Source organism: Poeciliopsis prolifica, unplaced genomic scaffold (genome assembly GCF_027474105.1).
Source record: "Poeciliopsis prolifica strain line A6 unplaced genomic scaffold, Auburn_PproV2 SCAFFOLD004, whole genome shotgun sequence".
Classification (NCBI taxonomy): Eukaryota; Metazoa; Chordata; class Actinopteri; order Cyprinodontiformes; family Poeciliidae; genus Poeciliopsis; species Poeciliopsis prolifica.
The window spans coordinates 18,936,299-18,953,175 of NW_026562379.1; the positions used below are offsets into that span (position 1 = coordinate 18,936,299).

General features: G+C 45.0%; 3 protein-coding genes across 6 annotated transcripts in view; all 3 read right to left on the reverse strand.

The window, feature by feature from the left end:
- The window catches only part of exoc3l2b (exocyst complex component 3-like 2b), a 59,495-nt gene extending 52,017 nt beyond the window's left edge, over positions 1-7,478 (reverse strand). The window contains exons 1-2 of the mRNA XM_055028124.1: positions 7,466-7,478; positions 5,749-5,962 (exon numbers count right to left, since the gene is read on the reverse strand). Coding sequence (XP_054884099.1) covers positions 5,749-5,962; positions 7,466-7,478 — 227 coding nt within the window. The remainder of the gene's footprint in view (positions 1-5,748; positions 5,963-7,465) is intronic.
- Positions 7,142-10,502, reverse strand: LOC129359332 (claudin-19-like). Of its 2 annotated transcripts, none has more exons than XM_055028886.1 (6): positions 10,352-10,502; positions 9,333-9,667; positions 9,034-9,198; positions 8,853-8,934; positions 8,669-8,782; positions 7,142-8,556 (listed from the first exon to the last, which is right to left on the reverse strand). In XM_055028886.1, the coding sequence occupies exons 2-6, from the start codon at positions 9,547-9,549 to the stop codon at positions 8,490-8,492; spliced, it is 645 nt and encodes a 214-aa protein (XP_054884861.1). In that variant the 5' UTR covers positions 9,550-9,667; positions 10,352-10,502; the 3' UTR covers positions 7,142-8,489. The 2 variants fall into 2 exon arrangements, with proteins under 2 accessions (XP_054884861.1, XP_054884860.1); XM_055028885.1 differs by having other exon boundaries at positions 7,142-8,577; positions 10,352-10,496.
- Positions 10,503-11,565: 1,063 nt separating this feature from the next.
- Positions 11,566-15,951, reverse strand: parlb (presenilin associated, rhomboid-like b). Of its 3 annotated transcripts, XM_055028882.1 has the most exons (10): positions 15,805-15,920; positions 14,745-14,805; positions 14,043-14,262; positions 13,843-13,976; positions 13,723-13,771; positions 13,304-13,396; positions 12,965-13,185; positions 12,779-12,880; positions 12,596-12,693; positions 11,566-12,293 (listed from the first exon to the last, which is right to left on the reverse strand). In XM_055028882.1, exons 2-10 carry the CDS (start codon positions 14,793-14,795, stop codon positions 12,173-12,175), a joined length of 1,089 nt encoding a protein of 362 aa, XP_054884857.1. In that variant the 5' UTR covers positions 14,796-14,805; positions 15,805-15,920; the 3' UTR covers positions 11,566-12,172. The 3 variants fall into 3 exon arrangements, with proteins under 3 accessions (XP_054884857.1, XP_054884856.1, XP_054884858.1); XM_055028881.1 differs by lacking the exon at positions 14,745-14,805 and having other exon boundaries at positions 13,843-13,983; positions 15,805-15,951; XM_055028883.1 differs by lacking the exon at positions 15,805-15,920 and having other exon boundaries at positions 13,843-13,983.
- Between the last annotated feature and the right edge of the window lie 926 nt (positions 15,952-16,877).

Here is a 16,877-nt window from a genome sequence, read left to right on the forward strand (position 1 = left end):
TTTCACTCCCAGCCACGTTCAGGCCGGTTGCTCCGGCGACCAATCAGAGGCCGGCGCTGCTGTGATGTCACTACGGGGGTCAGTTTGTGTTTGTGTCACCGACAGGAAGCTGAAGTGACAGAACCAGCAGGGGGTAAACAGGCTTTAATCAGCCTCCATTATTCTGTTCTGTCATCCGGACTCGGCCGGGTCGGCGGCCGGAACCGGCCCGCTTCGCCCTGGAACCGGTCCAGAAGCCGCTCCGTGTTTCAGGCGCGTCTGCAGGCCAGACCTGCTGGCTGCTGCTCACATATTTCCCTCAAACCCAAACCAGATCCTGGACTTTCACCATCCCACGACATCCAGACGTCCTGCAGTCAGTGAAGGCACCATGGCTTTGGGCTTGCTGTGTCTCCCGCCTCCTTTTTCTAAAGTTTCCTTTTTATTATGTTTGCACATCAAACAGAGTGAATCCTTCCTAACATGGACGTGTTTGAGCCTGACGGGATCAACTGAAACTCTTCCAGGTTGCAGATTTTCACTTCCCTCTTTTATAAACCCGACTTAGTTTGAAAATCTGAGAAAAAAGACTCAATTACCAAAATTAAACATAAAAGTAGAGATTTCTGGATACAGGAAGTGAACGTCATGTTAGCTGCCGTAGCTAACATGCAGCGCTGCAAACTAACAAACATCAATAACTTTGTTTCTGTGAAGCACTTAGTTTGTTTCAGTTAAAGAGAAGAAAAAATATGAAATTATGCAAATAAAATGTATGAAACCTTTAGAAATCAGTCAAAATGCCACTGAGACGGTTTCACAGGAAGCGCCAAACTTTTCTTTCTTTGTCATTTTTTCATTTTCAGACGCCTGATTGAATATTCATCTGCACAGACAGACAGTAGGAGGCGCTAGAGCCTCTGGACAAAAACAGCGACCTGAAGAAATATTTATTAATCAATCAACATTTTTTTACTAAATTTGTCCTTTGAGTCATTGCAGGTTTAATCTCAGGCTTCCTGTTGTCCCAAACCGGACCACTAGATGGCAGTGTGAGGCGTGAGCAGCACCTTTAAATATCTTTCTGCAAGTTAAATCTTATATGAGAAAATGAATTCATAAAAGTGGTTTATCAGTTTGATCTGCAGTAAAATCTGAATTTCCTTTGGGATTAAATGAAATGATGCAGGTGAATAAATGACTCAACCTGCCGGTTAATCAGTGACTCAACCTGCGACCTCAAACTGATTTCAATGTGAAATCAAAGTCATTTAGAGACCAAAAGAGGAAAAAAGTCCCTGAAAGTTCAGAGAAGAAACTCAATGATCTGCAGAGATCCAGAACACCAGCCCGTCAGAACCAGCAGAACCAGCACAATTCATTATTTTACATCCTCAAATCACCTGGAAAATTCTGGACATTTGTTGGTTTTGTTCATATTTAGCAACTTGAAATTTTCTGAGAAAAATCTGCAAAACTGCTTCAGTGAAGTTTAAAACAGATTCCTGTTGTTTCTCCACTTACTGGTGGCGGACATGTTGGCGGTTCGGTTCGGTTCGGCCCGGGGTTCGGTTCGGTCCGGCTGGCGGCGGCAGAGGGAGTCAGCAGAAACCCGCAGCTCGACCGGGTCTGAGTCCCGCAGCTGCTGCGCTCACTGCGCCTCTAATGCGCGCAACCGCTGGAGACCCGGAGGGGCGTTCAGGGACACTCGGACAAAACATCAATGCTGTTGCTTGAAGCTCCGCTGGAGCCCAGAGAGCCTGAAGTGGTCATGCTGCAGGTTCAACCCACCAACTATAAAAACACTTCAGATCAGATCGAAACTGTTTTCAGATCAAATTTGATTTTTCTTCTTTATAGCGACTTTCCTGAATTAAAAGCTTGTTGTCACGGTAACAGATCCACAGAGTGACAGGAAATGACGTGTTTGTGTGTTTACTGCATCAGGCGACCCAAAAGCAACCAGAACCAGAATGTTTTCCGAGCTTTTAAATGCAGCAGTTAGCAGCTGGTTCTCAGATTTCCTACGGTCCCTGAAGTGTTCTCCAACAGCTGATTATACAGAAATAAATATTTTTTTATGAGGAATTAATGTTTGTTTTGAACATTTTCAACCCGAACTCTGGAAATGTTTCACTTCTGGACTGAAAACTGTAAAATGAGGCTTTTAATAATAATAATAACCAAAATGTTAAGATTTGTGTGAAGCATGGGCGGCTCTGGATGGGGGCCAGCTGGGGGCCGGGCCCCGCAGAACTGGTATCAGTAGTTCCTTATGCCGCTATGCGTTGCCACAGAAACCAGAGTTAATTAGTTCCTTATTCAACTAATTTCATTTTTTACATTTGCAGCTTTAAAGTTGAATTAAAGCTTAAAGTGGCAGCTGATCCATACGATTTATAATAGAAACATTATTTAATCTGAATATTTACACATATTTTCACCAACTGAGCCTCTGAACAGTGAATTTCTCTCCTGCTGTGCGAGTCAACAGCGAATGATGTCTTGTTGCTAGGCAAATTTAATGAATATCTGGCCAATCAGAGTCGCTGAATTAAATATAGATAAAATAATTTGTTCTTTATAATCAGTTACTAATTCTGCTCTGGTTAGCATGTTGCTAATTCTGCTCTCATTAGCATGTTGCTAACACATGCTAAATATTTCCCTGTTTTTTGGTGCCTCGTTAAAAACCTCGTCCTGGTGAATCTGCTGTGGAAGGATCAGGAATGTTTCTGCACTGCAGTGAATCGAATCGAATCGAATCGAATGGAATCGTCAGAGTCTACCAGAGGAATCAGAGCCTCGTTGAGCAACAGGACGCTGTTCACACCCAGATCAGGACTTTATATTGACTTTCATTCACTTTGGTAAATTAAACAGTTACCCCGACATGACCTTTGACCTTTGTGTTCCTGGTTCAGCTCAGCTTCCTGTCCAGCTCTGATGCAGAGCAGCAAGTTATTCTGTTGTCCCAGCGCTAAGGCGTTAGCATAGCTATTGTTAGCTTAGCCGAGTTAGTCTTTAGCTAGCAGAACCACCTCTGGTTCCGGTTCTGTTCACTTCTTAAAGGCTGTTTCTGATGAACCCTGGGAACGTGTCTGATTGCCCAAAAACAGATAAAACGTTTTAGGTTGCAGATAAATGAAACATCTTCAGGTTATTTTCATCCCTGAGATCCACTCGGGTCGTCCAGAACCGCCAGACTCCGGTTCTGGACATTAATAATGTCCCTACTGACAGCAGAGGGGCTGATATCCGCCCCTCTGCTGAACCTGGACCGGTTGACCTCTGGGGTCATGGAGGTCACCGGTAGACCGACCCCTCAGAGGAAGCATCCTCCATGCTGCCACCAGGTGGCGCTGCTCTGGCAGAGTAAAGTTTGAGCTGCAACAAGACAAAACAACAGAAATGACTGAAAAATCTTGTAGTTTTGTTTAAAAGAGTCAGCAGAGGAAAGGTCAGAGGTCAGCTGTTCTTCTCCTTCCAGGCAGTGATTCTGCAGCTTCTGAACATCAATAAACGGAGGTTCTGTTTGGGCTGAATAAAACCCGTCATTATGAGTAAATCAGCTGATAAAGTGACTCCATGTCAGTGAGAGAGCAGGAGTCCTGACACGCAGCCCTGATGTGTTGGAGCAGCTTTGAGTAACGACTGTATTTTACAAATGAAAGATATCGAATCAGTTTAATGCAGTTTGAAACTGCATTTTCAGATTTCAGGTTAAACTTCCTGATGATCTGAAGTCAAACTGCTGCTGAAAGAGGAAAACTGAGCTGCTGAGTCAGTGGGTCACAGTTATTAAAAGGTGTTTTTGAGGGTTGAATCGGGTCAGTGGGTCACAAAAGGAGAAGTTCTTACAGTCAAAGGGCTGAGAGCTGCTTTTATTTCGCTTCATCCTTGTTTCACAACAGGGCGGCTCAGAGGAAGAGCCCAAAGTTTGATCAGGAACGCTTCATGAAAAAAGAGTTTCTGCTTTTAACAACCATCCCTGGATTCATTTGATCATTAGTTGAAAAATATCCAGCAGATTCAGAAGGAAGGAGGTTTGTTTTTAGATCAGAAGAAAGCTGAGCCATAAATGCGTCAGCAGAAGATTCTCCACCTGCCAGCTGGGAAGGAAAGCATCTAAAACGAGTCGGTTTCCTCCTCAGACTCTCGGAGTCTGAAGGAAAACTGGTCAGGAAGGAGGAAACGCGGCTCAGAGGAGATAGAAGAACCGATGACTCACTCAGCCAAACATCTCCACACAACGTCTGAGCTGCTCTGCAGGCTCCCATCGTTTTCAATCTCCTCAAGGAGAAACTAAAGTTCTGACCCGAGTCCAACAGCTGAACGGATCCCAGTTGCCAGGAAGCAACATTCCAGCTGGCAGACTGGAAACCAAAATATCATCATTTATCGTCCGTTTCACAGAACTTCATCTGGTTGCCAGATCGGGACGGAAGTAAGGATCCAGAAACAAACTGCCGAGTGTGATCCAGAACCAGAGCCGACCCGACAGAACACGAAGGCCCGAATCACGTTATCCATCCGTCATGAAGTTCTGATGAGACGCCAGCCGACGTCTGGAAGACGACCAGCAGAGAAGCACCTACTGCTAATCCAGAGAAGCTAATTTTTCACGTTAGCATCCGTTTATTTAATATTTCAAGATAAATTCTAATTATCTGGGCTGATTGGTGAAAATGCAGCGTCTGGATAAAGTTCGACATCTGGTTGAAGTTTTGGTGAGAAACTTATGAATTCTTCAAATATTTAGATGTTTTTATCTAAAACAAGAAACAAGCAGGAGCAAAATAAAGATCTAAACATTTTATAGAATATCTAAGGTTTCAACAAAATGATGACTTTAAAATGAATCTGGAGCTTCAGAGTTCAAGTCTTTTAATCCAGATAGAACTGATGTTAGCACTTTAGCTTTAGCATTAGCTTCAGCTAAATGCCACTTACAACACACAAGTTAGCAGGAACCATGTTAGCTTCCTGCTAACCTCTTAGCAGGAAGCTAACATGCTAAGAGAAGCTAAGCTAAGAGAATCTAAGCTAACCTCTTGGCTAACCTATTAGCTTCTTAGGAAGCTAATAGGTGGACCTGGACGCCTCTCAGCAGAACCAAAACACAAACAGCAAGTCCGCTTGAATGTTTGGAGTGGCCTAGTCAAAGTCTGGATTTAAGTCATTCACAGTTCCTGTGAATGACCTTTAACCTGCTGGGAAATCTTCCAATGTCTCTGAAAGAAACCAACTCAGAAATGCAGAGCAGGTCAAAGTTCATCCACAGCGATGCTAATGACCCGTTAGCTGCTAGCCGCCGCAGAGGAGGAACGGGTTGAATCCTTTCCACAGACCAGTCAGGTCGGGACGGGCTTTTCCGAACACGGATCAGAATTTAAAACAGGTTTTTATTTTTATTCAACTTGTGAAAAAAACAGCAGAAATCTGAAAACCCCTCCATGACCCCTCTGTGACCCCGTCGCGTCCTACTGATGATCTCCATCACCTGTCAGAGGACTTTGATTTGTTTTTCAACCAGGTGAGTTTTCACCAATAAATAACGATCTGATGGAAAATCAAAGAAACTTGACGATAATCAATAAACATTATCAACATGCTGGAGCCATAAAACACTGATCCTGCTGGTTCTGATCCGCCAGCAGCTGGGCTCACTATGTCCAACAGCTGCAGGTTCTGGTTCTGATGGTTTAAACCCGCCTGTCATGAACCGAACAGAACCAACACAACCCGACCCGAAGCTGCGGCTCTTACCTTTTCTCTAAGAGAAATCCAGTCAGGTGGAGGACATCTCTGGTTCTGGTTCCCCCTGATGATCCTCCCGGATCCAAACCCGGTTCCCTCCTCAAACGCCCCAGAACACCAGATCCTTCAGCTGCTTCCACTGGGTTCTCCTGGTTCTGCTGGGTTCTCCTGGTTCTGCTGGGTTCTCCTGGTTCTGCTGGGTTCTCCTGGTTCTGCAGCTCCGCTGGTCCAAAGCCTCGTCTCCTCCTGGTTCTGCTCCCTCTGAGCTCTGCTCCTTGTTTCCTGTTTGTTTTATTTTCTTGCTGCAGCAGGAAATGGTCATCTCTTCCCTTTCCTGTCCCAGGAGGTCTCACACACACACACACACACACACACACACACACACACACACACACACACACACACACACACACACACACACACACTCATTACCTAATTATCCGCAGCTCCAGTTAGTGAGACAGTTTCTGCTTTCTGACCTCAGATGATGGAGCTTCTGGAGAGACTGAAATAAAACAAGAACAATATTTATAGTGGGAACTCAGTGGGAACTCAGTGGGAACTCAGTGGGAACTCAGTGGGAACTCAGTGGGAACATTTCTGCTATCCAATAATGCTAGAGCTAATTTAATTAGCTAACTCTGAAACCATTTAGTGCTCTCACCTTCCCCTAAATTACTTTTCTGGGCTGTTTTGTAAATTTTCAGTTGAATAAAGTTCAACATCTGTGTTGAAGTTTTAATCTAAATGCCTGCCACACTATTCAGATTATTAACGGAGATCCTGCTGGGAGCTGGGTGACGTGTGATTCTGTTAGCTGCTGAATTCATGCATGTTTCTGTTTTCCTGATATATTGCTGGAATAACAACACACTCCTTCCCTCCGGCTCCTCCAGGGAACGGCTGGATAAGATTTCCCTCCATTAAAAAGTGATGAGAGATTTTTGGGGCCTCCAGTCGACTGGACCTCCGTCCTGCAGCTAAAACCTGCAGGAACAGACGGAACCAGAACCGGGACAGAACCAGCAGCTTTCTGTTGTCCCTAAAAATCTGTTTTATTTGGTCTGGTTGCTCTGAAAACTGTTGGTTCTGACTTTTCTAAACCATAAATCAGCTACATTTTACACCAAACAGAAACTTATGGGAATCTCTGTGGTGACCAGGAACTGTGCGTTTACTTTGACAGGACCAGATTTTTTTCCCACATCAGTCTGCTGCTTACAACACACAAACAGAAAGTTTGAGTCACTTCGACAGAAAGATAAAGTTTTAGTTTTATAAAGACAGGAAGACACTTTGGACCACAATGTGCTGAAAGGTTCTGCTCTGATAAACCGTCCAGAGGAGAGAAAGACATTTCAAACCTGAGGCAACAGAGACGGATGATCCAGACACATTTCTGTTTTTCATTTGATTTTATTTATCATTCATATAAAACAAACCAATAAAAACGTTCAGGGCAAACAGAGACAGACATAAATCCATAATCAGACCAGAGTTAAAGATTCAGAATCAGATGTAATTATCTGCTGCCATCTGGTGGCGAAAAGAGTGAACTACACACCTTCAAGCTTAAAGAGAGAAACGAGACAATTTAAAGAGTGAAATTATAAAACACAAATTGCTAAATTTGGTTTTTAGAATAAATAAACGAGCTGCTTTAATGTTTTAATCTGCCAAAGTAACTGTGTTATTGTGTCTCTTTGGCGACACCTGGTGGACAAACTGTTCAACATCATGTTGGGGTTCAGATTGGGTTCAGATTGGGTTCAGATTGGGTTCAGATTGGGTTCACATTGGTTCAGATTGGGTTCAGATTGGTTCAGATTGGGTTCAGATTCGGTTCAGATTGGGTTCACATTGGTTTAGATTGGGTTCAGATTGGGTTCAGATTGGTTCAGATTGGGTTCAGGTTGGGTTCAGATTGGGTTCACATTGGTTTAGATTGGGTTCAGATTGGTTCAGATTGGGTTCAGATTGGGTTCAGATTGGTTCAGATTGGGTTTAGATTGGGTTCACATTGGTTTAGATTGGGTTCAGATTGGGTTCACATTGGTTTAGATTGGGTTCAGATTGGGTTCAGATTGGGTTCAGATTGGGTTCAGATTGGTTCAGATTGGGTTTAGATTGGGTTCACATTGGTTTAGATTGGGTTCAGATTGGGTTCACATTGGTTTAGATTGGGTTCAGATTGGGTTCAGATTGGTTCAGATTGGGTTCAGATTCGGTTCAGATTGGGTTCAGATTGGGTTCAGATTGGGTTCAGATTGGTTCAGATTGGGTTCAGATTGGGTTCACATTGGTTTAGATTGGGTTCAGATTGGGTTCACATTGGTTTATATTGGGTTCAGATTGGGTTCAGATTGGGTTCAGATTGGGTTCACATTGGTTCAGATTGGTTCAGATTGGGTTCAGATTGGGTTCAGATTGGGTTCAGATTGGTTCAGATTGGGTTCAGATTGGGTTCACATTGGTTTAGATTGGGTTCAGATTGGGTTCACATTGGTTTATATTGGGTTCAGATTGGGTTCAGATTGGGTTCAGATTGGGTTCACATTGGTTCAGATTGGTTCAGATTCGGTTCAGATTGGGTTCAGATTGGGTTCAGATTGGGTTCAGATTGGTTCAGATTGGGTTCAGATTGGGTTCAGATTGGGTTCACATTGGTTCAGATTGGGTTCACATTGGTTCAGATTGGGTTCAGATTGGGTTCAGGCGGCGGCTCATCAGGTCGCGGGCGGCTGCCAGGATTAGACGTACGCTTTGGAGCTGCTGGTCTCTGAAGACGGAGCCGCTTTGTAGATGCTCTGACCGCCACTGGAGTGGTAGGAGAAATGCCTGCAGAGGTCAGAGGTCAGAAACAGCCTACAAAGCTTGTCACAGTGCCCCAACTGGACACAACGCAGTGCTGCGGCCTGCTGGAGTTTACCTCGGAGGCGGTGTGTAGGCGCTCCGCCTGCAGCTGCAGCATAGCAGAGATCCTCCCAGTATGGCCAGACCAGAGGACGCCCACCCCAGGTACAGACCAGTACCCATCTCAAACCTGCAGCACACACACAGAGTTACAGACACACACACACAGGGCGATACGGAGGCGTCTCCAGGTCACTGACTTCAGTCCGGCGTGGAACGGGTCATAGAACTCGTTGATGATTCTGGCGGCGTACCAGGAGACGGCCGTCAGGGTGAAGACGCCTGGAGGATGAAATGGAGCAATGTAAAGCCAGCAGTACCGGTCCAGATGTCCGGTCTGACAGACCGATCTGGACCTCAGGTTCTACAGACTTTTCGTACCAGAGAGGATGAACAGGATGCCTCCGCTCAGGGCGACCTGCTCCTTGACCTGCTCCGCCATCTGGCCGATCTTCGTGCATTTGAGTCCGAGAATAGAGACGATGATGGAAGCGAGACCGAGGATCAGGGACAAGATCATCAGAGCTCTGCAGGCCTGCAGGTGAGCTGCAGACAGACAGGAAGGTCTCAGAGTGAGACTTTGGCACCCATCCGCCACCAGAGAGGAGCGCCGGAGAAATTCTACGATTCTACGACATTTTGGAGGAGGTCAGATCATGGAAAGCTCAGGTTTTACTCACAGTCGAGGCCCAGGACCGTCTTGAACTTGCTGCACTGAACGGACCCGAGCGCTGTGGCGGCGCAGCTCATCCACAGGCCTTCGAACTGCCACGAACTGGTGGTGACCGTCTCTGCCTGGCTGCGCATCTTCCAAGTGTGAGAGGACGTAGAGCTGGACTGCAGGCACCAAGACACAACGCCCAGAACCAGGCCCAGAACCTGGAGACACACCGCCATGCTAACCGATGTCCACGCAGAGACACCTGAAGGACTGCAGGGACTCAGCAGCTGTGGTCTTCCTCTGCAGATGTTGGTTTCTGGGGTACCTCAGGGTGGCGTTCTTGGTCCTCTATGCCTTTAATTTAAAAGTTGTTAAAGTTAGGGTGCTATCGCCTTTAAGGTTTGTGTATCGCTTTATCAAGTCCAGAGGAATCCAAACACTTTCACCGACATTCATCCATTCACAGCCTGCTGGTGGAGGCTGCCACACACCGGCGCCGATGGTTCCAGTAGGGGGAGTGTTTTGCCCAACGACACAAAGACTCAGCAGCGGTTTGAACCGGCAACCCAGTCATGGCCCAGTCAAAGTCAGTAATCTTTGAGCGAGTTCATCCGGAAACCTCCATCAGATCAACGACGCTTTGCATTGTCCTGCACCTGCTGGGTTGTCGGTTGAAACCCCCTGTCTTTGCCGCTGCGTCGCAGCAGGAACGCTTGGTCCTCTGACTTCATAATAACTATTTTTTACTAAATCTCTCCATGGTGGTAGGAACAAGTTCAGACCTGATGATCTTTCGGTCAACTTGTGTCTAATGTCCCCAACATTATGTCCAACAGTAAATATGACAGAACATAACGACCAGGAGACGGGGACAAGCAGGTAAAGACTTTCTAACACTGAACGGTTTGTCCTGAAACTGCCTGAGCTTTTGGTCTTCACTCGATCTGAACCCGGGTCATGAATGCAACACGTCCGTCTCTACTGCAGCCCTGAAAGGTTCTGTTGAGCCGACCCAAACGATGCCGGGTTGTTTCTTACCTTGTGCTCAGGTTTCAGGACTGACGAAGGTTTTCTGTTGCTTTGCGGCGCCGCGGCCGGTTCTGAAGCGTCTCTGTGGGAACCCGGCCTGATCGCGGTCTGCTGGAGGTCGATGAACTCTGGGAAAGGCTGAACACACACCAGTATCGACTGTCAGGGATCCCAGTTTCACCACCAGCAGCTCCCACGCTGACCTCTGGTTTTGGCTCTAAAGAGGTTCTACTGAGGTTCTGCTGGTTCTGAAGGTTCTGACAGAGTCAACACTGTTTTGGCTTCTTTTTCAACTTCACACCATCGATAAGCTTTATTCACTAATTGTTTAATACCCTGAGAACCAAATTAAAACCAGACAGAATGAGTTTATTGTTCTGACAGTCATTGCATTTCTGACAGGAAGTTTTGTGGCAGCAGATCGGAGAGAAGAAACGTTCCTCTGCTTTCTGACGCTGGTGGACTTCAGACTCCTGTTTATCAAACTGGCTCCATGTTTGCCGAACCGCCTGCTGAGTTTAGTATTGAAACGTTGGAGCTTTAGGGCCGGTTAATCCTGCATGTTTCAGTCTCTCCCTGGTTTAACGCACCTGGATCCAATGAGGCTCGTTAGAAGAACATTGACCTGCTGAACAAGTTGTTGGTACCAAGGAGAGACAAAGACATGCAGGATGCAACCGGACCACCAGGGACCCGCCAGGGACCCACCAGGGACCCGCCAGGGACCCACCAGGGACCCACCAGGGACCCACTTTGGGGACCCACCAGGGACCCACTTCGGGGACCCGTAGTCTAACGGTTTAAACCAGCAGCTCAACCAGAAACATTTACAGTTCAGACTCTTTTTCACCAGTGATGGAAATCACTAAAACGTTAGCTGTGCAGTTAGCCACTTTAACACTACAGCAGTTATTATAAACATTAGTTTAGCTAAAGCACCAACACCAGCTGATGCTAATGCTAAAGCAGTACATCAACATGGTAGAAGCTAATGCTACAGCACTACACCAACATGCTAGTTAGTGGAAGCTAATGCTAAATTCATCCACCTTGATACCCGCCATGTCTGATGTATATCGCCCCCCGCTGGTCTGAATCTGCTGTTACACATCTTCCTGTAACTTTAGCGCTTTAGAAAGCTAACTTTGACTCATCTTTTCAGTTTAATAGAGCCAAACTTCAAAATAAGAGCACGGAAATGAACATCACTCTATGATCTGTCCTAAAATCTGAACCATCAACAAACTTTTATTTCTTTTTGTGTTTCATTGTGTATGTTTGAAAGAAAACAAAAACTTAATTTGATTAAATCTCATTTTGTGACAGAAATAAACAAGTGAATGTGTTTGTTCAATAGTCAGCTGCGAGTAAATATGTTATAAATTAGTGATCACTAATTACAGTTGTCTGATAACAGCTTGAGCTAATCTCATAAACAACATAGTTATTACAAAAATAAAGGTTTCTTTTGTTCATAAAGAGCCCACCAGAGGGCGCAGTGAGATTTATTTGACAGAAATAATAAAGAGCCGTCGGCCAATCAGATCGCTGCTCCTCCGCCTCCTCTCATTGGCTGACTCTTCTTCAGCTCCACAAAGAAAACTAGAAATATGACTTTTTCTATAAACCATCAGGACCTGGAGTTTCTGTTTAGCCATTCAGCCGAGTCAGACGTCATCCGGTTGAAGAAATACCGGACCAGAACCCGACCAGCAGCGGTTCTGATCGGTCTGAACCCAGAAGACGGACCCACAGGTTCCCAACGTGGAGCGCTGGCTGTAGTTTTATACAGCTTTACATGATTCTACAGTCCAGTCCCGGTCGTGGTCCCTAGACGGCGCCGCCGGGCCCACCGGGCCGGCCGCCGCTCTGGGTCCGCAGGTCGTGCCACAGCTTGACCAACGGCTCGCGGTTCTTCCAGATCAGCTCGTGTCCAAACAGGATGTACCATCTGAGGAGAGAGAGCGGCAGGTCAGGCCAGAAGCCCACAGCGACGCAGCGCTGCCCCTTCAGGTCAGACTGGGAACTACAGCCCAAAACCAACACAGAGGAAACGACGCCAACAGAACCAAATTTTCTGGAAAATGTCCTAGAAAAAAACTGAAAAATCCTGAGATTAATCTCAGAAATTTTCTACAAGAAAAACTTGGAAATTTATGAGTTTCAAAAGTCAAAAACAGTTTAACTTTTGAAACAGAAAATTCCCAAAAGCTGAATTTTATTTTGTGGAACTTTCTTTCTGGAGGAACTCACATCCCGAACAGAGCTCCTCCCAGATGCGCGGCGTGGTCGAAGAACCTCCACCTCAACAGCAGGCCGGCGGTATCCATGACAACGATGGCCTTCAGGGCCTGCAGACAACGGGAGGGGCAGAGCGTGAGGCGGGGGGGCAGAACCGGGTCAGCACTGCAACAGGAAGTGGGCGGGGCCTCGTACGTTGGCGGCGGTGAACGTGAACATGGGCAGGAAGATGATGGCCAGTTTGGCTTCAGGCATCTTGGTGCAAACGAGGGCGAGGACGGCCATGATGGCGCCAGACTGCAGTTGGACAGGAGGACACGTTGGACAGGAGGACACGTTGGACAGGAGGACACGTTGCACTGACTGACAGAGAGAACTGACCGCTCCGACAGACGGGACGCAGCGTCCTGTGGCCGTCTTCCACAGGTAGCTGGAGAAGGAGGAGGTGACGGCGGCGGACAGGTAGACGGCCAGGAACTGTTCCCTCCCCAACATGGAGACGGCGCTGCTGGAGAAACTCCACAGGACGTACATGTTGGCCGCCAGGTGGAACAGGGACATGTGGCTGAAGGTGGACAGCAGCATGGGGAGACACAGGGACGCTGAGGGGACACGCTGCGTCACTGACTGCCATTCAGCCGACTCTTAATAATTCATCAATGACTACGAGTTTCAATAATCGATAATCTGATCAGCAGTTGACCCTGAGGACCGACTCACAGGAGGCGGGGTTGGAGGTGAAGTAGCGCAGCATGATGGGCGGCGGCACCAGCGGCCAGGCCAAGAACACCAGGATGTTGGCGAAGATGATCCCTGAGGAAGAGGAGGAAATCTGGATTAATGAAGCGTCTCTGAGTCTGATTGGACCCGACCAGAGTTCTGCTCCAGAACCGGCCAGAAGGAAACGGTTCTGGTCCGATCTCTGAGCTCCAGAAACCACAACCTAAAACTAGAGTAAAATCTTTTTCTTCTGGTTTTTATCTACATCTAATCCCAGATTTAATCCCAGATTCAGATGTTTTTTCTCCATGAATGTTTTCTGTTAACGTCGTCCCTCCCACACCTGTTTCTGGATTGTTCCTGTCAGAACTTGATGGCTGACCTGCAGCTCTACCTGCTGCAGCTCTACCTGGACTCACCTGCCACTGTCTTCTGGCCCTCCGTCAGGCTGTTCCACCATTCGTTGATCTGAAACAAAAGCAGCCAATCAGCAGGTTCCCAGGTCGATTGGCCCGACCCGATTGGCCTGACCCACTCACCTCCTTACGGAGGTCTCCTTGTTTCTGAGGCCGCAGCTTCTCCAGCCAATTAGCTTGCAGCTCGTCGAAGTAGTTCTGGACTCGGGACTTGAGCGACTCGTACTGCCAGATGGCCGCCGCGCCGAAGGAGCAGCCTGAGAACTGACCAGGAGTTAGAGCGACCTGTGACATCACTGATGAGGTCATCAAGCTCCACCTACCCCCACGGTGAAAAAGAAGGGCCTGATGAGGCGGCTGAAGGCCCGGTGAGGGCCCGGGGCCTGCTGGGGACCCGGGACCCGTGAGGGGAGCGGGGCCCACTTCTGCAGCTCCAGACCCTCCAGCTGTTTGGGTTCTGGCTGTTTGGGTTCCGGTTGTTTGGGTTCTGGCGTTCTGGACGCTTTCTTGAAGCCGCAGCGTTGCTGGAAGCCACCTGGCCACCTGGTGGACACACAGGGAACAGCAGGAAGCCAATCACACAAACAGGACGAAATGGATTTGTTTGGCTTCAATTGTTTAGTTTTTAGTTTAGCATTTAGCTTTAATTTAATTTTAAGAAATTTTCTTTTTCCAACTTTTTTTTGTAATTAATCGTAATAATACTTTTTATATTTTAGAATGGAGTTTGCCTTTTAAAATGTAAACAATCTCCAGAATAAAAAAAAAAACTAGATTTCTAAATTTAAAGGAACCAAAGTTCTGATCTGAGCCAATCAGGGCGACTGGTGCTGACAATTAGCAACAATGCTAAAATTTAGCAACAATGCTAAGGTTAGCATACATGCTAAGATTAGCATAAATGCTACAGTTACCAACAACGCTAAGGTTAGCATAAATGCTACGGTTACCAACAATGCTAAGGTTAGCATAAATGCTAAAGTTTAGCATACATGCTGTGTGGCATGGCCAGCATGTTGACTTACTCCATTCTGAATGATAAACACTGAGTGGGTGTTGCTCTGCTCTCCAGGCATCGGCTAAAAGCTAAAAGCACCGGGACAAAAAATAAAACCAAATGCTGTTAATTGGTTTTCAATGTTTCATATTTTATAATTTTAATAATTAGGGGCAGACTTTTATTGTATCAGTTGTCATTCATAGTAATAAAATTCTTAGAATATTCTGATTTATCGCTATGATAAATTCCAATCAGTGTCTTTTAAAACTCCACAAAACTGTCAGGATTTTCATTTTACTTTGTTATCTACTCTTTGTTCAATAACTGAGTATCAATAAATAGTCAAAAAATGTGAAAATGTAATTAAATGCTGTTACTGTGTCAGTTTATTTACACAGATAAACTTTTTTATGGTGTCGTAAAGAAGCGTGTTACACATCGGTGTCGACTGTTCAGCTACCTATAACTAATAAATACTTCTTATTGTCACTTTTATTGTTATCACATTACAACCAACAAAATATCACAATAAAACTGTCAGTCCCCCTCTCACAGTGTGTTTTTGTTTTATTAATGTTGGAGTTTTGTTATAATGCAGTAATATATAGTGGGAAATTATATTTTTATGCAAATCTGCTTTCAAGAAAAGATACTCAAACTGTTAGGTGGCTGGTGACGTCATGAAGGAGAAATCAACTTTGATTAATTATAATTATAATTGCAATAATTAGCAGGTCTAGAGGAATGGGAAGAACTGTTCATGCTAATGCTAACTGTTACTCCGGAAATAAATGACATATCTTCGTTATCACAATAATTTTTATATGAAACAAGGTCTTCACTTTGAATTTTTATGTTTCAGTAACATATAAACGAAATGTTTTAATTTAAACAAATTAACTGAAAACTGAATCAAACAAGCAGCAGTTAGCAGCAGTAGCTAACTTTATTATTAACCCAATAAGCTGGATCTGATTGTCCTTCATGCTAGCTCATGCTAACAGATGCTAACTCCACACAGCAGAGCTCAGTGAGCCGCTGGCTGGGACCGGCTGCTTTCCCGCCGGCTCAGGACGCTGACTGACCTCCCTCCTCTCACGGAGCACAGGAACGGGTCTCCTCCGGTCAGTCTGCAGAGGACTGAGCAGCTCCTCCAGGCCATGTCGAGTCCTCTGTTCACCGGCAGGTCCGCCACTACCGGGTCAGGAAGACCGAGCCCAGCAGCCACTGCGAGGGTCACAGCGACACCTGGCGGACAGGAGGGGAGAGAGCACATTCAGACAAAAACAAAACAATAAAAAGTGTCATAAAGACACAACATCACATCCGTCTGCAATTTCAAAATAAGAGAGAATTGACACATTAAACCCCCCCAACTCCCAAAAAGATTATGATGATGATGATGATCATCATCATCATCATCATCAATATTATTAATAAACTCAATTTAAATGTGAACCTCAATAAGTGTTTCTTTGAGACACTAGTTTAAATTATTTTTCACTTTATTATTTTTTTAATATGTATATTTTGTGTAACCCTACAGCTACTGTCTCTGATTTTTTTTTTATTTTATTAGTAATTTTCTTGTCAAAAAGTTAATAATAGCATTTATTTTTTGAATAAGAAGATATAGCACATTGAATGATCAGGTAGATGAAAATGTATGTATATATTTTGTAAATATTAGTAAACATCCCATCATCTTTGATTATTTGCTAATAAAAGGAATATAAATACATTACTTCACTTCAATTTCCATTTTGGTTTATTGCATCGTTAATAATGTTCATTTTTCAATCAGTTTAATCCCAGAATTAGGTAACTACTTACTTTAACTTAACTACATTTACTTAAACAACTTTTTTTTGAAAAACTTACTTTTAGAAGTATTTTTACTGCACTCTACTTTTTTATTTTTACTTTAGTCATTTTAATATTTAGTATTTTTCTCAACCGTCTGAATGAAAGTTTTATATAGAAAAAACTGATTTAGAAAAAATCTTCTTTCCTTTGATTTAGTTATTTTGTTTTTAAATACCAAACTTTCCTCTTCACTTTATGCTTTGCTGCGTCTGATGACGTAATGTTTAGACATTAAATGATGTCAGAAGTTGAATGAACTTCACCAAACTCATTTCTCGGTGGGTGGGGCTTT

What these genes read in the sequence shown, in the direction of transcription:
- LOC129359332 (XM_055028885.1), bottom strand. Translation starts at nt 9,549, where the DNA reads ATGGCGGTGTGTCTCCAGGTTCTGGGCCTGGTTCTGGGCGTTGTGTCT. An exon ending in GACGGTCCTGGGCCTCGACT is followed by an intron (nt 9,199 to 9,332) that starts GTGAGTAAAACC and finishes GTCTGTCTGCAG; the next exon opens with CTCACCTGCAGGCCTGCAGA. An exon ending in GCCTACACACCGCCTCCGAG is followed by an intron (nt 8,578 to 8,668) that starts GTAAACTCCAGC and finishes TGACCTCTGCAG; the next exon opens with GCATTTCTCCTACCACTCCA.
- parlb (XM_055028881.1), bottom strand. Translation starts at nt 15,881, where the DNA reads ATGGCCTGGAGGAGCTGCTCAGTCCTCTGCAGACTGACCGGAGGAGAC. An exon ending in AAGGAGACCTCCGTAAGGAG is followed by an intron (nt 13,772 to 13,842) that starts GTGAGTGGGTCA and finishes CTTTTGTTTCAG; the next exon opens with ATCAACGAATGGTGGAACAG. An exon ending in GCGTCCCGTCTGTCGGAGCG is followed by an intron (nt 12,881 to 12,964) that starts GTCAGTTCTCTC and finishes GTCCAACTGCAG; the next exon opens with TCTGGCGCCATCATGGCCGT.